Here is a 22,674-nt window from a genome sequence, read left to right as displayed (position 1 = left end):
ATCTTCTTTTCCACAGTTGTCATTCAAATTGAAGACGCTAGTGTGATTCACATTATACGATGTCCACAATAGTACAAAGGACAATATCAATTGTACATTGTCTACAGTGTGAAACAGATGTAAAAATTTTGGGGAAACATATTCTATTAATGTCACAAAGTGAGGAAAGTGGGGAGGAATCATCTGTGTATGGTGAATTCAACCAAAATATATTAAAACAAACTCTAAACCAACTGTAGAGTACCAATTAACATATACATTGTTTGTTGTAAATGTAAATGGAAGCTATGAGTTAATTTGTTTCCTTTGGGTGTAGAAACTACTTATTGTTATTCCATTTTTCATACAGACAACTGGGACTTGATTTAGTTCCAAGAAAAGAATATGCTATGGTGGATCCTGAAGAGATCAGCATCACAGAGCTCTACAGGCTGGTGTGTGAATATAGTACTCAGTACTTTTGCTATCAAATGACATACTGATGTTTTAATGCAGCTTTCTTCTACTTAACCGAAAGTACTTTTATTGATAAAATAAAATGACATTTCATAGTGTAATGAGTTTTACTATGAGGGAAGTTTTTCTTTTGAATAGTTATGTCATCTTTACATCTGAATGAGATGCTTTGCTTTGATATCAAATTTGTGTGCACACATGCTCATTTTACATGTTATTTGGTAAAAGTTTTATTTTCTGATATATCACTGAAATTGTGACTACTAACATTAATTTAATGAGCAATAAAAGCTTATAAGACTCTTTTTCATTAGAGTTTTACCAGACACTGGAGTCCTGTTAGGTAAGATTTATGGAAACACTCATGGTACAAGTATTGTCACAGTTAATCATACTGAGCTACTGGTCTTTTTTAATATTTTAATGTAAATGGCAGTTAAACTGCATAGAAGAGCTCTCCTTTGGATATAAGAGCCCATCTTGATTTAATAAAAGCAGCACTAATATTTCTTACTCTGGTTTAATCTCCAGTGAGGTCTAAGAAAACTTGCCTATTAACTTAAGTGGGTTTTGGCTCATACAAGTACTGCATTTGTTACAGACAGACAGTTCTGAACCTTACTTGTTTAACACTAAGGTTTTATTTAAACTAGATTTTGTTTATATTAACTTCTGCGTTTAAATACAGAATAAACAACGTTTTCTGTGGAGCTGAAATCATATATTTTTGATAATTTTTAGATACTTATGTTGATTACTTGTGATGTCACGCCCAATAGTAACTTCTTCATGCTAGAATCAGTATACCTTTGGGCAGTTTCAAAGTCATAGTAATTGTACAGAATCCTGTTGAAGCACTAGATGAAATAACAGTGAGGAACCATTAATCATAAGAAGAAACATACAGAGGAAGAATAACCTAGAAAACTAATAATGGAACTCATTGAGTGGACTTTGGAAAATAGAGGGGGTAAAAAAGCCTTCAAACTGAGGTTATCTTGGGCTAAGTCACTTGGGAAGATTGATGTTTAAAATTATTTTTTATGCAATGTAAGGGAAAAATAGTACAACTTAAGATTGTCCTACTCTTAATGGGCAGTTAAAATGGTGAAGATTAAACTGTGAAATCAAATCAAGAGAATTTAGTATGTTCTTCATAGAGTCTGCCAATTATAAAATATGGATGTGATTTTTTTCCATTTTAAAATACTGGTATTTAGTCTTTTGCAAAGGCTTTTTTGTGTATTTGAATGCTAGAATATCAGATCATTAACTATTTAAACTAGCTATGAAATACTATATTGTTCCAGCACAAAGTTTTAAAGTGGCTTAGAATTTTCAGAGTACAAAAAAGGTACAACTTCTAGAGTTATTGTTTTTCTCCTAGAGATGATAATGGTGCAGTGCAACGCTAGGAAAGTCACTTCCTTGCATTCTCCTTCTCAGATTTAAAAAAAAAAACAACAACAACAACAAAAAAACCCCCAACCAACAAGAAAACCCAACACACACCCCCCTGCAAACCCCCCTGCCCCCAAACCCCACCACTTTTATAAGTTAGTACTGAATTAAATTCTTTAAAATTAAAAATTTGCATTAAGAAACTAGTTCAGTATTAAATCTTCTACCTCGTTTTGTTTTGAGATTTTTACAGTTAATTCAAACTGCCTGCTTGTTGTTTGTGGTATTTTTAGATGGAACATCGTCACCGAAAAAAAGACACACCAGTACCAGCGAGCAGCCACCATCTTTTTGTTCAGATGAAGAGCCTAATGTGCTCCAATCTGGGAGAGGAACTGGAAGTAATCTTCTCGCTCTTTGACAGTAAAGAAAATCGGCCCATCAGGTACCTCATGATATTTCACTGGAATACTGATTTTATAGACTCTTAGAATCATTTAGGTTGGAAAAGACCTTTAAGATCAAGTCCAGCTGTTAACCTAGCACTGCCAAGTCCACCACTAAACCATGTCCACAAGCACCACATTACCTGTCTTTTAAATACATCTAGGGATGGTGACTCCACCACCTCCCTGGGCAGCCTGTGCCAATGCTTGACAAACCTTTTGGTGAGGAAATATTTCCTAATATCCAATCTAAACCTCCCCTGGTGCAACTTGAGGCCATTTCTTCTTGTCCTGTTGCTAGTTATTTTGGAGAAGAGAATGACCCCCATCTGCCTACAGTCTCCTTTCACATACTTGTAGAGAGCAATAGGGTCCCCCGTGAGCCTCCTCTCCAGACTAAAAATCCCCAGTTCCCTCAGCTGCTCCTCATGAGACCTGTGCTCCAGACCCTTCACCAGCTTTGTTGCTCTCCTTTGGACACACTCCAGCATCGCTACGTCCCTCCTGAAGTGAGGGACCCAAAATGTAACACAGTATTCAAGGTGAGGCCTCACCAGTGCCAAGTACAGGGGGATGATCACTTCCCTCGTCCTGCTGGCCACACTGTTTTGGATACAAGCCAGGATGCTGTTGGCCTTCTTGGCCACCTGGGCACCCTGCTGGCTCAGATTCAGCCAGCTGTCAGCCAGCACCCCCAGGTCCTTTTCCACCAGGCAGCTTTCCAGCCACTCTGCCCCAAGCCTGTGATGTTGTGCTTTACATAAGCTTTGTCAATATACACTATATGTTTTGATCCAGGTGAGAGATTTCACATTAGAAACAAGCAGAAGAGTCTTGATTCAGGATAATTTTTTGCTTCCTTTTGAAACTCAGTTTCTGTACTTAATAGTATCATTTTAGGTTTAAATAATAGGTATTTCTCTGTCTTACTCTGTTTACCTGTTTCAATTTTCAGTTGATTTTGTTTGTCTAGGAACATATACACCGGTATGCATACAAAGTGAATGTTAGTTCTGTGACCTACAGATCATTTTTCGGTATCTCTATTATACTGTCTCCTGATCAGTGCACATTCAAAACTTAGAACTGTTGCTTGCTCTGTAATATTTATGAGATAAATTCTCCTAGGTACATGACTGGAATTAGTGAATTAAGAGTCTTTTTATAAAAGGAACCTGCACTTCAATGAGGAAATGCCAGTTCTTCGGTAAAAGTCAAACTCAATCTCACATCAACTTCGGGTTTCTTTTGGCCTCTTTTTTTTTCAGCTGGCAGCTGATCCTGAAACCATTCTTTTCCTGTTTCCTAGAGCTTAAATTCTGTGAGACCCCTGATAACCCTTGAATTTTAAAATATTCAATAGTTACTTCCAGCACATTTCTGGATGAGAGAGAGAACATGGGAGTGAAGAATATTGGGACCAGTATGCAGTTAATAAATATGAGCACAGGAGGAGAGCAGAGTTCTTGCAAGAGCCTTGTGAATTGTTTGAGGAACGTGTCAGGAAGATTGAACAATTAAATGCCTGTGCAGTGGTGATGCAGGTGGTAGGTCGACCCTGGCTGGATGCCCAGTGCCCATCAAAGCTGCTTTGTCCCTCCCCTATTCAGCTGGACAGGGGAGGAAAATGTAACAGAAGGCTCATGGGTCAAGATAAGGACACGGAGATCACCCACCTGTTACCATCATGGGCGGGCAAAACAAACTCAACTCAGGGAAAATAAATTTAATTTGTTACCAGTCAGATCAGAGTAGGATAATGAGAAATAAAACCAAAGCTTAAAAATGCCTTCCTCCAGCCCCTCCCTTCTTCGCAGGCTCAGCTTCACTCCTGATTTCTCTGCCTCTTCCCCTCCAGCAGCACAGGGGGACAGGGCCTGGGGGCTGCGCTCAGTTCATCACACTTTGTCTCTGCTGCTCCTTCCTCCTCGGGGAGGCTTCTCATGCTCTGCCCTGCTGCAGCCTGGGATCCCCAGGGGCTGCAGGTGGGGATCTGCCCCACCGTTACCCTCCATGGGCTGAGGGGCACAGCCTGCCTCACCAGGGGCTTCCCCAGGGGCTGCCGGGGAACCTCTGCTCCGGGCCTGGAGCCCCCCCTGCCCCTCCGCCTGCACCGGCCTGGGGGGCTGCAGGGGTGCTCCGCTCACACAGCCTCACGCCTCTCTCCGGCTGCAGTTGCACTGCAGGCTTTTTCCCCCTCTTCTCATATATGTTATCCCAGAGGTGCTACCAGTGTCACCGATGGGCTCAGCCTTGACCAGCGATGGGTACGTCTTGGAGCCGGCTGGCATGGGCTCCATTGGACATGGGAAGGCTTCTGGCAGCTTCTCACAGAAGCCACCTGTAGGCCCCCCTGCTATCAATGCCTTGTCAGGCAAACCCAATGCAACAGGAGATCACCTTCTGCTCAGAAGGCTCCCATTCTTCATTTGCTGCTGTTTTTGGCCACTGTGTTTTTCTCTGCTCTCCTTGTGAGAGAAGGAAACGTGTTCTGGAGGCAACAAAACCAATCTGCTTTAAAACTGACCGCCAGAGAAATGAAAGGCTGTTCTTCAAAACAAAAAACTGCTTAGATAAGACAGCTCAGAAATACATTAAATATAAGCTACTCCTCTAAGTCTATTAATAGGGTTAAAAGTGTTACTCAAAATGCATAGAAAGCCATGACTGTGTACTAGTTGTTGCTGTACATACAGCAATAGACCAAAGTCCATGTGGTTCCACAAACTCCTGGGTTTGACAGATTTATGTCTGTACCTTTTAGTTAGGCAAGATAAATAACCAGCACTTTGAAGGAATATTACACTGAGTAAATTGATATTTGTTGTTAATGAAATCATATATAAAAAACTGTTGTTAGTGTGTTAGCTGCTAAATACTGACAATTCATTCTGGCTTGCACTTCAGACCTTAGTCACAGGAATGCAGTTTACTGTTGTTTCTGAGGATTAAACATGCATCAGGGCATATCTTTTGTGTTCACTCCAGTGAATGCCACAGCAGGTGACAGTTTTACAAGAGAGCTTCAGATCTTGACAGAAAAAAAATTGGGGTGTTATGGATTGCTGTAAACAAGGTTATGGCAGTAGTGATGGTGTGAAAGCAAACGGATTGGATTTCATGTTCACATGAGAGCACAAATTCTAGAGCCGTTTGTCACATGCTTGCAGTTATCTGACCTTTAGATATTGATTCCTGCCTCCAGTGTCTGTTTGCAGCTGCTTTACTACATGTGAACTTCCTCATCCCATTTCTGGAAAACCTTGAAGAAGTGAAGTGTGTTGCATTGAATCCAAACTGTATTGTAGGGTATGGGGGGAATGACAAGATGAACTTTATGAAGGTAGTTTGCAACCATCTGCAAAACAAACAAATGTACACCCCACAACAACAAAACCACAACAAAAAACCCTCACAAGAAACATTTACCTCTCAACGCGTTTGAAAAAGCTGCAGCGGAAGGGATTTTACAAGAACAGAAAAATACAAGTTATATCTGAATCACAGAATGAACTCTGGAATGCAGAAGTGTCCAAGTTGGAGATTTAGATGGTCTTTCTTGACTAGACCTGGAAGTGACATACCTAGGTCATCACAGATTTAAACCTAAGCTAGCTGGGTTTGTTGTTGCACAACAGTATGGTGTCATGTATAATGTGTATTCGGTACAAATGGATGGGGTATTTCAGAAGTCTTTAGGCCCTGGCTGATGCATGCATGAAACAGCCTCCCTCACAAAGGTGATGTATGAGAGGAGACAGTTTCTATGCTTCTCAGGTAATGCGGTTCACACTCAGCAATGACACCAAAGCCTGCTGGCAGTAAGAGATTTGTGGAGCCTGGATATGCAGACACTTTTGCTCATTTCTGATAAAAGTGCATGTCAAAAGCTGTGTGTGGCAAGCTTGAGGTCTGTCACAACCTAGCTGTGTCACTTGTCTTGTGGTCCAGTAGAAAAATGCTATGAAAATAATAGATGAAACTTGCTGATAGCACAGTTACATTATCATGTATAATTCCTTAAGTTTATTTCCTGAAACAGAAAGATCTTTGATTAAGAATAGAAGTATATGAATATATATGACTTAAATTTTATTTCTTCAATTTGTTACTGATAGTATTAGAATTTTTTAGTTTGGTTTCTTTGGACTTGGTTGCTTTTTACCTCAAGTTTTGGTTTTGGAAGCAGTGTATGTGTACCAAACTTGCTTCGGGTGGGTAATCCTGCTTGTTTTAATGAGACCATTTCAATGCGTAACATTGAGTAGAAGCTCACAGGTACAATTGCTCCAAAATGTGCCTTTGTGGATTCTAATACAGTGTTCATTGTCCATCTGATAGAAATTGGCATAAAGTGAGTAATCTCTGTAGCCCTTAAAGAGTTCATTTGGAGAGAGTAAAAACAGCAGAATTGACATTTAATGATAGAATTTTTGTTCTGATATTTTTCTTAAGACTAACTTAGCTTCTTGGCAGGTAGACCTGCAAATGTAAGAACCCTATTTGATTTTTTTTTTGTAATCTCAAGTTTATGCAATTGGAGTAGCTTTAAAAAATTGTTGGAGGACTAGAACCAACATTATCTGATTAATTTTTTTAATTGATTGCATATCTTTTTATGTTTTATGTTACCTGTTTCATATATTCAGCTGTTTGAACAGAAACATCTGTTCCAGTATCACAGTTCAACTGAATTGCAATTGTAGGTATTGAAGTGGGGCAAGTATCTACAAAAAAGAATAGCAAGGCTTTAGGAAGCTTGAGTATAGCAGCTCCCTCCTAGTCCAGCTCCAGACTAGTGCAAGAAAAAGCAGAATTAGTATGAATCTATATATTGCTACAGAGTTTTTACAGAATGTTTTCATAAAATTTGGAGTATTTATACATTAGTGATAAGAGGATGTAATTTTTACTAAAATGCATAAAACAATTTCATTTTATGATAGTGAGTTGGCAAATTTGCAATTAGTGATTTTTTTCTAATCAGCTAATGTCAGGTACTTTGAAATGGTTTAATTTTTCTCTTCCTTTATTTGGAAAATATCTGAGTTATTATTAATGTAGATAGCACATTACCATGTGGAAAAGTCTGTGCTTTGAAAAAGCAAGGAAAAAAGGAGGTACTTGGTAACATAGGAAAGGTATGGTTTAATAGTTGAGCTATATATTAAAGCACGAGAATAAAGTCATCCTTAGACCATTGTAAAATTGTAGCTTTCTCAGGCAACATTAAGAACAGATAAGTCTTAGTCATTGAAAAATGAAAGGTAATGAAACTTTTTTGTTTTTTTGCTATAGTTAGATTCTCTATGAAAAAAAGCATGCCATAGCAGCTGAGACAAAGCAAGTTATAAGCAAAAAGCAGTGTGTTAACAGTTCTTCTGTTTGACCTGGGACTAGAATTGAGTGTCTCATAAGAAAACATGACATCATTACATGCTAAGAACAGGTTAAAAGCATATAGGTGTATACAGTAGAAAGAAATTAGATATCAAATTGAAAGCCATGATCCTGAGTTTTGGCACACAACTTTTCTCTAATTCTCATGAGTCTTGTGTTTTGCCACAGGATCTAAGGTCAGTAAGTATTCTGGGCAGGGCTGATTCTAACAGGATGCCATGTTAGCCACTGTTTGTCTTTGTAAAGACAACCAGAGAAGGAAGAGGACAATAGCAATAATTGTAATTCCCTTTACGCTTTATACAATATCTTAATGATGATTGCCGTGGCTTAAGAGACAGTCCAGACTTCTGGAAGATAGGAAATGTAAGTCTGAATATTCAAAGGCAGAGCAAGGAACTGAACATGGCACTCTTTTTCTTAAAGAAAAAATGAACCCATTAATATAAATATGTTCTTCGCCTACACTATGATCTTGTTGCTCTTATTAAAAAAAAAAAAAAAAAATCCAGAGTGGTCACAGCATGCTTCATATTTAAATTTATCGTTGGTTCCTCTTCATCACCTTTTGTTTCTCTGATTAGTTGTGCTTCATTAAAAAAGAATCTGTCCTGAAAGAACATGCATGTATGTCTTCAGGGTGGTGGTGGGTGGGGGACGACTATGCCATCAGGCTCTGCATGAGTAGGTGGAGGTATTTTTCTGTAATTACGAGTAAGATGCCAAAGTTAAGACATATGCCAATGCTTAGCATTTCCTTTTTGTTAATTTTAGAAGGTTTCTTGATGGATAAATGGACTTCAGGATTGGAATCCAGCTCCAAAGACATCTAAGCTTAAGACCTTTGTGTATTTTGCATCTCTAGGGTCCTGTCACAGTCTACAGAGACCTAGTTATAGTCAGTGAAACCTAGAAAGCTATTCAGCTGATGAAATGCCTGTGTTTTCTTTAGGGCATGTTGGATAGCTCTTTAAAATCCATAGACTGTATTGATTAAAGAGCTGCTCAGCATATCCTGAGGTAATTTTGAACTGAATCTATCCTATTTCTTTTTTGGATTCTGTTTCAGGACTTTAGATCTCAATGAACTTTGGGCCTTGAAGTTGAGAAAAAGTTGATGCTGAATTCGTAAAGGATATAGATACTCAATATTAGTTATCTGACTTCCTGACATTAGCCACTCAGAGTGGAATCCTTATGGAAAAGAACTCTGAATTTGCTCTTCAAATATTTGCAAAGGATTTAGAGTAGATGGATCAAAAATAAGCTATATATGTATGTACAATTTTACTATTGTTTCTTCAGTAGATATTGAAATTCTTTTGTTAGAAGAGAAAGCATGGTCTGTGTGTCTGTTATGTTGTGGTAAGCAGTGTACATGTTTAAGAATAGTCCTCTAATTTAACATATACATTGGTACTGTCATTGTGTGACTTACCAGTGCATTTCTAGGAAACACCTTTTAAAATAAGAGGTGTAAATTAAAGCAATAAAACAAATAAACCCATTATCGTGGTTTTGATAATGTGTGCTTTAATAAAAGGAAAATGAGGTAAGTTTACAACTATTATTATTTGCAGTTAAACAACTTTTCGTCTTAAAAGCATGGATAAATGCTCATAATTTTCCCAACATGTCCTAAGAATTAAATAATATATTTTTCAGGTGAGATGTGAAAGTGTGATGTTGAAATGAATTAGTGACTTACCCAGAGGAGAAAACTGATATCAGATAGTGACAAAAAAATCATTGTGATGCTTGGGATTCTTTTTGACCTTCAGACTCCTGTACTAAAAACTTTTCTAGATTCGTTAACAGCTGTGATGAATCACTTGCACCTGGTGTAGTGTGATTAGTGCCCACTTTGTGCAACAGAGATTTTTTCTGTCAACTTTAGCAAGCTAGGGATGAATATACTTTTGCAATCACGTGCCATTTGGTTGGAGCAGTATGGGGCTGTACTTTACTCCAGGCTTTAAGTGTAGCTCGAAATTGCTCTTAAAAATAACTGTTTCTAATTGTGTCGGTTTCCACAGTAACTTCAGTTCTGTTGTGTTAAGTTAGATGTAATAACAAAATACAGGTTTATTTATGCCTTTATTGTTGTTATTAATAAACAGTAGTAATAAATATTACTTTGCAGACTCTTTCTTTATTGATACAATTGTCTAATGTGTGTCTTCACACTTTAAAAGGCTTCTTTTGGATGTGAATATTCTACTTGTATGAAAGCAAGAAAACTATTTAACTGGAGTGAGTAAATCTCAGTAATGACATGCTTATGCACTTGATGCATTAGGACTGCAGTTGCAAGTCATTAATTTTCTACTTAATTGGTGCATACCAATTTCACTTGACTGTTCATGCATATGTATATATCCATATTTTCTAGCTAAACTAGCTGCTAGGAATAATTTTTGTCATCACTTAAATTAACAATAAACAGCTGAAGTCAGCCCCTGGTGATTCTTGGAGTTTTCCCTGGTGTGTTCTTGTATCTTTTTCCATTTGCCTTCCCTTCTTGCTGTTTCGCAGTTTTCTTTCCTAGAACAGTAACAGCCCCTGAATGGGAGAGAGCAAGTGTATCAATGGCACTGCTTTTAACATGGTACATCCATATGGCTTGTCCTAGTAAAATCCTTATTTTATGCATTATTACATCTTGTAACCTGACACTCCTCCTCCTCTTTCATTTCTGTGAAGGTCACAAGCCCTGGTTTTGTGTTCAATTTTTTGTTCTTTAAGGAAGTAAAAAGCTATTTTGATAACAATTTAATTTGTAGAACTGATCACACTGTTAGAATTCTAAGGCAAAATTTTTAGCATACACAGTTGTAAAGTAGTGTTGTTACTGTATTTGGAAAATAAGAGGTTCATGATCACATCTTTTCTTGAGGCTTTTTTGTCTTTCACTTCAGTCTTGTTTTCCTGGCCACTGCTGAGCTTTTACTGGCTACTTAGAGTTGTACAGCATCTTAGACTGTTTCTGAAGTATTTAATCTCAAACATACTCTGTCTAGATCTATTGAGAATCCAGATGGTAGTTAATTAGTGTTCTTAAGAAATGCTTTTATGAAGTCTGTTCCTTGAACCTGGCATGCTCAACAAACATTTGAGAAAAGCAAGATCGGAAGGACTTATTAATTTAGTACTGAGCTTTGATTTTTTTTTTTGTATCACCTAATGTTCTTATAACAATATGAACAGGTTGAAAGTCTCAGACTGCTGTCTACTTCAGCAAATAGTGACAGCCAGTAGGAGTGAATCTGTAGAGCAGCGGTTCACACTAAGCCCAATGTTAACATGTGTAAATGTTTGAAGGATTTTACATTCCAGTTCAGTTTTACGTAGAAGAAATCCAGTTGACTAGCTTGGGCTGTTCTGCGTTGTGAATCAAAGTGCAGAGATGATCAGAAGATTTTGTTCAGAAGCAAACACCTGATTCGAAGTAAGAGAGTCATGTAGATGATAAAATAGTCATGTAAGATGGGTAATACAGGATCATGGTTTGAATGAGGAAAAAAATCCTGCAAAACATGGAGTAACTCAGCTGTACTTGGATAATTTTTTTTTACTTTAAAATTTAAGTAATAGATAATACATTGTTGGAGCTCCAAAGGAAGACTGGGAATGTATTTTTAATGTTTCAGCAGAGTGCAACAATCCTGTGTTCTGATGCTCTTTATTAGCTGCTTTATAGATCTACTGTAATGTGTGGTCACTTAGGAGATTTGTGAAGTTTTTTGGGTTTCTTCTATTACTAAGAAATTATCAGTAGCTTCTGTTCTGTAAAGTTGAAATATGAAGATGGTTAGATTCCCAGTATTTAGAGTACTGAAGAGTGTAGTGATCATTTGCTTTGGGAATATTTCCTCTTACCAGAACAAAAATTAATGAAATGAACCTTTTTTCCCTCAGATCACACTTACAAAGCCAGTACTATGTACTTCCAAAAGATTACGCAGTTGCTGGTTTTGTAGGGGCAGATTTTCACAGAAATAAAAGCACAAGTACTGATGATAGTATGTGCTTTTTCCCCCTGCATGTTCATATCATTTACCCAATACAGCAGTTTAATGCAGTAGTGATGACCTTAGTGTAGCCACAGGGCCCACTTACACTGCAGCTATAAGAACACCAATCCTTTAATCAAAAATAGATTGATTTTTTTTTTTTTTTTCCTATCAGATCCTGGAAGGATCTCACTTATTAGCTTTTAATAGAATCAGTTTAATGAGTTGCAAGGGACAAAGTAACAGCTTAGCTGTTTTCCAGACAATGTGCATTATTCACTGAGATTCTGTTACCTTTATTCTTGCCACAACAATATCCTACTGTTATAAAATAGAAAACAAAAAAACCCCAAACCTGAAAGAAAATGTTTATCAGGTGACTGTAAATACCTATCTTTCTATTGTAGGTACTGTAAGTTTATATTTATAGCTATCGAGAGATCTTGCCTGTTATTTTTTTTAAGAGAATTTTGAAAACACCATCACCACTGGCCACTGTGTTATGAAAAAGGGAATGGAGGGTATTAAGCCCGCTGTCTATATTTGTTCAATTCAGACTGTGGACCCTCTTCTTGGCATTGATGAGTATGCATAAGAACACTGCATCATCTCCTGCCCAAAGTCACAATTACTTTACTGACCTTTACATTTATGTAGGGTTTGTGCCTCTGTGTTATGCCAGCATACTGCTGTAGAAATTATTATTCTGAAATCTGCAGTGTAACAGACAGTTCTCGGGTAGCAGTGTGTTTTCTGAACCATTTTCTTAATGTTGTTGTTTTTTCCAAATAGCAGTGCTATTAATAGGACAATTTAAAGCAGCACTTCAGAAAGATGGAGTGCAGTAAGATTTTTTCTTTTATTGATACATACTTCATGTCTGTGTCAATATGATATGAATGTCTTATCACAAAAGATTGATGGCTCTGGCCCCATCTGTGTGAGGAGCAGAGATAAGTTGGCATGCTAATCCTCCTTTTCCTATCACCTTGAATAACCTTGTTTGTAACTATCAAATTGCCCTCAAATGAGCACAGATTCTTAAGCAGCACAAAGAGGAATAGGCTGTTTATCCAAGGCCGGTGGAAGCAAACTGCATTTTCTATTTTGTGAGTTTTTGATTATATGCTTAATGATTGTGTAAACTCCAGACCGTATCAAAAAATGAGAAGATTACCCTTCCTTTGCTGTGCTCTTAACCTCACCTTTTTGGTGACATTCACACACAGCATCAGTCTTCTTATGCCTTTCTTCTTTCAGTTCTGCTATTACTTTAAATCAGTTAAATCACTTGCCAAAAGTTGAAATCCACATTTTGTTGGTTAAGATATTTACTACTCTGTGTTCTAAGTTATCTTTTCAGTTTATTTTGTTTTGGGTGGGTGTTTTTTGTTTTGGTGGGGTTTTTGTGGTTTGGGGTTTTTTTTTGGTTTTGTTAATTTTTTTCAGAAAAAAGCCATAACGTCAGTGTTTCTCCCTCTGAGAAACACATACTCCTCTCCTCCTTATTCTATGAAAATGTTAAAGGATTTGGTATAGGAAGAGAATGTTTAAAGTCATTTTTTGCTACCTCCATCAGCATCTTCAAACCTGAGATCTGCTCTGTTCTAGCACAGCTCAAACAACCTAACTTTTAATCATCCCTCTAACTAAAGTTTACACAGCAGACTGTTGTTAATTATTAACAGTTAGAACAACAGCAAGGAAGGACTTGGATACCTTTTGAATCAAGCTGGTAATACATTTCCATTACCCAGAACGCTCACTACTGAGAGCCCAAGATGTCTGTCTTCAAAGGTATTGCTGTGGCCTCTCTTGAGCAAGAGCTCAAAGATTCAGTATTACTTTAATCATGTAAGTGGGTTACACTTGAGTTTCAATATCTAGTACTCCAGATATCACCACTCTAAATGCAGGAGACTTGAACAGTTAAATTCTTTGTTGCTTCTGAACAAAGTTGAACCTGGAGATGGAGAATATATTTGTGAAGCTGTAGGGTGTGTACTCAGTTACAGAAGTTATTAAACTTCTACAGAAGTTATTAAAAAATACAGAAGAGAAATCCTGTGTGGATGGCCCTCTGGCTAATGAAGAATGTTGCATGTTGTTGTGAAGAACAGTTCGTTAATTATTAATTGTTAATTAACCAGTCATTTGGAACTTCAGGGCAAGTAAAGCCAAGTGATAAAGTGTTGTAGCCTGGCAGTTATTAACTCACAGATAGAAGATGAAGAAGAATGTGTAAAGAACCTCATTTCTCAAAGATCCAAATGACCCAGCTATCTATCCATGCTGCCTTTGTGTGGTACTTACACATAATCAGAAAAGCGCAGCATGGTTGGGGTTGGAAGGGAACTCCAGAACTCTTCTGATCTAACACCCCTAGAGCTGGTTGCCCAGAACCATGCCCAGATGGCTTTCAAATGTCTCCAAGGATGGAGACTCCACAACCTCCTTGGGTACCCTGTGCCAGTGCTCTGACAGTCTCACAGTAAAGATATTGTTTCCTGATGCTCAGAGGGAGCTTCCTGTGCTTCAGTTTGTGTTTACTGCCTCTCGTACTGTCACCGGGCACCACTGAAAAGGGCCTGGCGCTGTCCTTTTTGTACCCTTCAGATATTTATGTACACTAATAAGGTCCCTTCTGAGCCTTCTCCAGCCTAAACAGTCCCAGCTCTCTCAGCCTTTCTCTACAGTCCCTTAAACGTCTTCATGGCCTTTTTTGGACACTTCTTCATGGTTCCCTGGTACTGGGGAGCCCACATCGGTATGCAGTACTCCAGGTGTGTTGTAACCAGTGCTGAGTAGAAGGCATAAGGATCACCTCCCTGAATCTGCTGGCAATAAGTTGTCTAATGCAACTCAGGATGCTGTTGTCTCTTTTGCCATATTTTTTGCCACATTACTGGCTCGTGTTCAACTTGGTGTTCACCAGGACCCTCAGATCCTTTTTTGCCAAGCTGCTTTCCAGCTGAGTAGCCTCCAGTATATACCGATGCCTGGGGTCATTCCTCCCCAGGTGCTGGGCTTTTCACTTCCCCTGGCTGAACCTCAGGAGGTTCCTGTCACCCCATTTCTCCAGCCTGCTGAGATCCCTCTGGATGGCAGCCCAACCCCGTTTAGTGTTATCAGCAAACTTGCCGATAGTATGCTGTGCCACATCATCCAGATTGTTCAGCACCATTCTGGCCATTCAGCCAGTTTTCAAGCCACCTTGCTATCTGCTCATCCAACCCATATATCAACAGCTTGTTTTGGAGGATCTTATGGGACATAGTGTCAGAGGCCTTACTGAAGTCCAGGTAGATACTATCCACTGCTCTCCCCTCGTCTACCAGGCCAGTTATGTCATCATAGAAGTTTATCAAGTTAGTCAAGAAGTTTCAGTTCAGAACCACCTGCTAATTAATTTCAACTTCTTGATGGTTCTTTTTGTAGCATGCTTATCATACAAGTAATTTCCTGCTAGAAATGTTACTTTGGACTTTTTTTATTGTATATGATATGTGACTATTTCTTTCCATGTTCTTTCCAGACACTTGATTATTTTAACATCAAAGAAGAGAGCAAAATAGGTTTGGAAATAGTTTGGAGGGCACTTTAAAACCAGATCTGGAAATTATTTTTGATGGTGCAATGGATTTCAAATATAAAAGCTGGAGAGAGAGAGAGAGGGATAAAGAATTTATATATATGTCCATACATGCACACACATGAGTTGATATTCAGATTTTCTGCTTTAGTAGTACAATATCTCATTGTTCAATATTGAGGTTTTGTATTTCTGAATGTCATAGAAATTCAGAGGTTTTATTATTAAATAATGCTGCATAAGGACAGAGGGTTTGTTTCTAGCATGATCTGTGAGAATGAACATCGTCCTGAGGAAAAAAGTGTGCGTTTTCCTTCAGTTGTTTAAGGATATGTTTTAACCCTATCTCAGACAAAGTTGCCTGATCCTAACAGCACAGAATTTCTGGGACAAGTGAAAACTGACTAGAGAGGCAGAGTTCAGACTGGACTTTGAAGTTTTTCAACAACACAGAATTTTTGTGAAGAAAAAAATTATGTACATGAAAGTGTGCTCAGTACAATGCCATACCATATGCTACATACAACCTAGGTGCTTCTCATAATTTTTAATCTGTCATTAGTTTATAGGCTACTCTGCCTTTTCCCCTTAATATATTTTTTTCATATGCATAACCTTCACTGCATTAATACTGTTCCTTGGAAATTATTACTTGGGTACCTCCACATTATCCGTGGTCTCCATGCGAATGTGCCTGCTATGCAGGACAAGGATTTGAGCTAATGCAGGTAGCAGGGTTTCTGGTGGAGGGAGCAGCCTGTGGGAATCAGAAGCAATGAACTAGCTCAGGGCTACTTTTCCTTTATAGTATTTCCACAAAAGCATAATCTGCACTTCTACTGGATTACAGCACAGGGTATCTCAGTGTTATTTTCAGCTTCCTGCGTGGTCTGCACAAAAATATCTCATCTAGCATGGTATTAAAACTTGTGCCACAGCAAATTCCACAAAATCAGTGTGTGTGTGTGCATGTGTATATATATATATATATATACGCACATCTCATAGATACAGAAGAGATTAAAGCATCTTGGATTTTCTGGCTAGCAGACCCTTTTAATTAGTCACTTATTACTCTGTTTTGTCCCTTCTCCGAAACAAGATAAAACAGAACCAGCCTGATTTTATTTACTTCCTGCCCGTTCAGGAGGTAATCCTGATTTTAGCAGGAGAGTTGAAACACCTCAAAGGCAATGCCCAGATCACTTTGGCAACAGAGCAGCCACTGCTCTATTAACAGTCTTTTATGCATTTAGAATAAAAAAACCCCCCTCTTTAGATGGGTAACTTGGTATGTATGTTTGTGAATATAGTAGCTAATTTTTTTAAAAAAAATGTCATCCTTTGTATTGAGATAAATATACATACACACTCAGTATATAAGCAGGCTTAATCATTTCACTGTTGGCTTTAAGGTACGTGGTAATTTGCCCTTGTGGACAAGAATGTATTTGGTGTGATTGTAACTGCAAGTAAATACAGGGTTATAAAAAATAGCTTAAAAGAGAAGCCTGAAGTTTCAGAAACTTTAAAAGCTTCTCTTCAGAAAATGTGCCTCATTTTTTCCAGTTATTCATTGTGAGCAGAAAGATTCCTATGTGCAGGAATATAGTCAGGATGTATATAATTAGTCAGCCTTTTCTTGGCAGGAGTAGTGAAGTAGTAAAAATCATAGGGCTTCTCCTCTGCTTGGATCCTAGGTGAGGAGAAATTCTGGAGCAGGAGTTCTCAGAGGTGATTGCAAAAGAGTTGAGTCTTGGTCCCAGTCAGACTGGAAATGTGAAAGATGTGCTTCAAGGGAATAATACTTTTTGCTTGAGAATACTGACTTGAGCTGCCTGCTGTGGAGCAACCCCACAGCAAAGGTCAAAACACTGAAGGTGTGGCCCAGTCAGTCAGTGTGCCCTATTAATTATGTTTTCATTTGTTTTACAAAGCATAACAGTTCTGAAAGCGAAGACACGCTGACTGTAACTAACAGCCTTGACCTATGACGTACTCAAGATAACAATAATCAAACATTGGAACTTGAGCCTCTTTGTTACCCCATGAGTATTCAGGGTACATACTTTACGTTGTGAGAAGATGTTGGTTTGTTTGGGTTTTTTTACCCTGAATCTGGTTTTGACCTGACAACTGTTCTGGATTTAGAAAGGTTGGTATCTTACAAAGATTTCTGTAGGTCTGTCCACTTTTTCCTTTGTACCTATTAATATTTATATTTTTTTAGCTTTTGGATATTGGTAGCAAAAATGTATTTTATTTATTCCTCACAAATAAGTAATTTTTTTGGTAGCTCAGTTTTCCATAGTCATCAACAACAATAGTAATAAGCAGATATGATTCACATAGTGGAAAGAATGTGTATGAAAGGAATGTCTGGCACAGCTTTATTCTCCTGCCAAATAATTTGGCCTTGCAGTAGTTTCTGTAATAAATGCCTTTTTTACAGATTTGTATTGCACTTCATTGCCAGGTGATCAAAAGTGTTCGTCCTGGCTTTAAGAGGTTCTAGATGGTTTGGTAATGCTTTTTTTGTGTGCTGGTTTTGTCTGGGGTAAATTTAGTTTTCTTTGCAGTAGCTAGGGTGGAGCTAAGTTTTGGATTTGTGCTGGAAACAGTGTTGCAAATTTAGGAATGTTTTAGTTATTGCCTGGCAATGTTTACACACTCGCCTTTTCTGCTCCTCATCCCACCCCACCAGTGGGTAGGCTGGGGGTGCACGAGAAGCTGGAAGGGGACACAGCCAGGACAGCTGACCCCAACTGTCCAAAGGGATATTCCATACCGTATGATGTCATGCTCAGCCATATAAAGCTAGGGGAATAAGGAGTGAGTTACGGTGTTTTGCCTTCTCAAGTAACTGTGAGGCATGATGGAGCCCTGGTATCCTGGAGATGGCTGAACACCTGCCTGCCCATGGGAAGCAGTGAATGAATTCCTTGTTTGGTTTTCCTTGTGTGTGTGTGGCTTTTCTTCTACCTTTTAAACTGCCTTTATCTCAACGCACAAATCTTTTCACTTTTACCTTTCTGATTCTTTTCTTCATCCCACTTGGAGAGAAAGTGAGCAAGCAGTGGTGTGGTGCTTACTTGCTAACTGGGTTAAACCATGACATTTTTAGAAATAATTCATTTAATCTGACTTTGTGCAATGCTGTGTAACTTGCTGTCATTAATGAGACATTTTTGATAAATTGCTCTTTAAATACTGACCATTCTTGAATTGCAGTAGAATAACATTTTACTTCAGGGTAGCATTCCAAATGTTTTTTGAGGAGTTGGCATTTCAGTAAGCCATTGGCCTGACTGCCCAGACTGTCCTATTCAGCAGTTGTACAGGAACTGCTGTGTGTGACTTTACAGCAAAATAACTACGTTTGTGGATAAGTAAAATGAGGTAGATATGGTAGGAGTGAGTTTCTAAAAAAAAAGGCACTAGTGTAGTCTAGCAAGAATATGCTTTTGAAAGGGTTTGGTTTTGTATTTTATGGGGAGACGGAGCCTGGTTTTATCTTTCATGTTGCCTGAAATCAACAAGTACAGATGTGTTGGTCCCAGGTGTGAGGGTATGTTAGAAATTAGTTGTATTGCATGATGTAACTCAGTTCCTCTCATGAATGCCCATATTCAGTGAAACAAATGTACCTATTTACTGTCTGAAGAGTCTTTTTCAAATATCTTTTGCTTGCTGCGGTTATAGTAAGTGTGCTAGTTAATACAGATCTTTGATCTGATCTTCTGTATATAGATGCTTTTTTTAAAGCAGACAGACCAACCCAAGCAAGAGGAACCTGTGCTATCGGTCTTTCATGTGCATTAACAAATAATCCTCTTACTGTTTGTCTTGTAAAAATTGGAAAGTAACAGGAGAAATAGCTGTTTTTAATTGCAGTGATAAAAGCACTGCAAGAGATGAGCTTAAACAATTAGGCACATTCAGACATGAATGCAGCGTTAGAATAGTGGTATGTGTACCAGCCATGACATATTAGTGATGGATTTAGGTAATGATGAGATATATTCAAAACCAGTGGTATTCTGGTGGGTTTACGGATCATCTTCCTGAGAATATATTGCAGTTGCACTGGCTACTGGCAAAGGGCATATTAGGGTCAGCACAGAAATTTAGACTTGCTGTTTGTAAACCCCCAAATGGTGATTAATACAGAGAAGCCCAGGTGTTGTTGGAGGGAAGGGATTTTTCTTAAACGTTATTTATTCCCTTCACGTCTACCAATTCCTCCTGTTATTTTTGAGTTTAATTTCCATTTTTTTGGAAAGATACAGCAAATTGCTTGTATCTATGCTGTTACCTCAGTGGCTAAGATAAAATGACTGTAATTCAGCTTGAAGGATCTGTAGCTCTGTGCACCAGTAATGCTGTGCTGTAAAATGTTTATCCATGGTGGCAGACTAAGCTCACTATTAGTGAGAGCTCTGGCTTCTAGTGTATGTTGTTTCTTTAGTTGTAAATACCTGCTAAAAGATTCCAGTATGTTGTCTTTCTTTTAAAACTGTATTGTCTTTCTCTGGATCCTGGTACCTCATGAAAAATAGTTTAAAATTACTGCTTGCTAGCTCTCCAAGAGATGTGTGATGCCATCTTTCAGTTAAAATACAGGTGCAAATGGCTAAAATAATGTAGGTTGTGTTAATAAAAAATAATTTCTCAAGGCTGTCTTCAGAAAATAATGAGATAGGAGAAGATGAAAGCAGGAGCTTGAGTTAGCTACATGTCTGTGTTTCTTCCCTCCCATCTTCCTTTCTGCTTTCCCTTTTCTTTTTTCCCCTGTTAACTATACAGCTAACCAAGGGAAACTGGGCTCCACAGCATAAAGTTAATGTTTGAAAATGTTGTTTTTCTTCTTCCCCATGTTGCCAGCGTGGCTAGGAGACATGAAGATAAGCTTTGATATATCGTCATAATATTGTTTTGTTTGGTTTATTTTTGTTGGTGTTAATGCTTTGATCTTTATCTGAAATTGCCCAAAATTTTATTTTTATAGTACTTATTCTTCCTTTTCTCTCCCTGTTTCCTCACTGCTACTTATTTTACAGTTAGAAATTTGAGTATTGTTTTCATAAGTGCCTAACAAGTAAAATACAGGGGCTGATTTACTGTGGAACAGCTTGTACTGCTAAGTCATGTTGTCACACTTATCATTCAGTTATTCTCTGATTAAGAATAATTTTTAAGGCTTTTCTGTCTTCAGTAACTTATGACATATTGTACCACATTTCTCTGCATTTCACCACTAAATATGAGGGTAACATTTTGGCCTGATCTTGGTTTTGTAAGTCAAAGAGCCTTTAGCTGTAAATGAAGTCAATTCAAATTCAGGTTCTTAATGAACAACCTTTAACGATGTTCTGGAATGTGATAAACTTGAGCTGGTGAATTATGTGGCAGTATTCTCTTACTGTGGCTCATTATTTGCTTTAGAAATCACTGTAACCTGTATTTAAGTAGAGAGCATTTATAAAGATGTCTGGAAGTGAAGCTATACTAAGAGCTACGACTGTTTGATGACATAGCTTTGACACAGGGATATGCCATGTGGTATAAATCTGGCTGGTGGTTGGTGTTGGTTTTTTTTTTTGATGGTGTGTTTATAAATCATAGAACAAGCAATCTGTCTAGACTGGTAACATGTGACTGGTAACATTTTCCTGCTAATACTAAGGAAATAGGGGTCACTTAGGAAAATAGAACAGTTTGTGGCTGTGTTTCTTTTAAATGCGTGTGTTAAGCCTGCAGATTTGGAACACATTGTTACTTTGCTAATACACGGGAAGTTACAGTACAGAAATCCCTTGTTGACCTTCTTAAATTAATCTCTCCAGCATTAGTTATTTCCTTATTTTCAGTGGGAAGACAGCAGAGTTTAAATGTGTACAGCATGTTTAAGTGGCAAGATTGGTGCTTATAAAAAAATTAATTGCAGTCTAAACTAGAATAAAAAATCATCTTAATACAAAGGAAAGGTATTTCTGCTTTGGGGTACTGCTGTGTGTATTTACCGTACGTTTGTATGTGTAACTGACTACTGAGAAAACTGCTGTGCAATATGATGCTAGCCCTAGATTTCACCCTCTGGAGATTTTGCTGCTGTTTGAAGACAAGCTTTCAGATCTTGGGAATTCTGTCATCGTTTTGTTTTAAGAAGGCTGTTTACTTTTCTTAACCATTTTCTAACCTGTTCGTCTGTATAGAGATCTTAGAAATGATATATAAATGCACATGCTCTCTGTACTTAGATTTAATGTTGCCTTTTTTTTTTTTTTCTCATAATCGTATAAGTCTAACTGCTTCCATTTGGTCCCTGGTAATGTTCAAAGATAACTGTTTTAATCTGAGCTGTAACTGGTACTGTGATACATTTCAAGCAAAAAATGTATCAAAGCACTAAACAAGGATTAAGATTTTTATTATTATTTGTTGTATTTAGTTTGCTTTTTTTCATCACCACTGGGTCCTACTCTTCAGTCAAACAAAATTTCAAATTCAAATGAGGAAATTAGGTCTGCATAACCATTACATGTCTGTTGCAATCAGTGCATTTCTTTGTGGCATGACAAAAGTGTCCCTGGCTTTTAATTGTGTTGTGAGTCGTAATCTCATGGTCTGTGAGTGTAAGCAGAGCTTGAAAATTTCGTATTGTAGTGGATAGTGAGTAGGAAGCTTTCAAAAGATGTGCCTTTGTTTCTGCAAAATGTAAGCTTCAATAAAAATAGTATACACTCCCAGTTAAAGTCAGTATTTGCCAGTTTCATAGGTAAACTATGCAGATAGTTTATCCACAGCAAGACAGTTTCTTATTGAATGATATTTTTCTTTGACCCAACATGTCTGGTGGTTGCTTTAAAGAAAAAAGAGAGATGTAGTGAAATGTGGTGTGTGCGTGTGTATTACTTTTAAATAGTTCTACAGACTGAAGACAAGGTGGTAAAATTTAGAACCACCTTGTATTGGCCAAACTTGTATTGATGCATACCAGTGCACTGCAGGCTTCAGTGCACAAAAGCTGTGTTGTTACTGCTGGAACAGAGACTTTTTTTTCTTTTTATTCAGTTTTGTGTGGTGCCCAACATAATGGGGTCTTAAAGCTTTAGCTGCTTTGGTAATACAAGTACTAATTCTTGCTCAATGTACACTAACTTTGTGTGAGACCTATAAAGAAAGCTCTGCACTTTTTTCTGCTGTATTTTCTCATACTGCAAATGAGTTAAATTTAAATGAAAGGGCAAAATTATTTGAAAACCATTTTTAAATCAACAGCAAAATACCAACTTGTTTCTCTGTAAAAATATACTCGCATAAACAGTCTTTAAAACTCAGTTTTAAAGTTTCTATGGAGACCTAA

At 37.8% G+C, this 22,674-nt stretch overlaps 1 protein-coding gene across 4 annotated transcripts in view; it reads left to right on the top strand.

Annotated features, from left to right (window-relative positions):
* The window catches only part of DOCK4 (dedicator of cytokinesis 4), a 256,460-nt gene that overhangs the window by 100,315 nt on the left and 133,471 nt on the right, over nucleotides 1–22,674 (top strand). For all 4 annotated transcript variants that reach the window (XM_056338944.1, XM_056338946.1, XM_056338943.1 and 1 more), the window contains exons 7-8: nucleotides 350–434; nucleotides 2,151–2,302. In XM_056338944.1, the coding sequence (XP_056194919.1) occupies nucleotides 350–434; nucleotides 2,151–2,302 (237 nt within the window). The remainder of the gene's footprint in view (nucleotides 1–349; nucleotides 435–2,150; nucleotides 2,303–22,674) is intronic.

Source organism: Falco biarmicus, chromosome 5 (genome assembly GCF_023638135.1).
Source record: "Falco biarmicus isolate bFalBia1 chromosome 5, bFalBia1.pri, whole genome shotgun sequence".
NCBI classification, from domain to species: domain Eukaryota; kingdom Metazoa; phylum Chordata; class Aves; order Falconiformes; family Falconidae; genus Falco; species Falco biarmicus.
The sequence above is the reverse complement of the archived record's forward strand: the minus strand, read 5'-3'. Positions and strand labels throughout refer to the sequence as shown.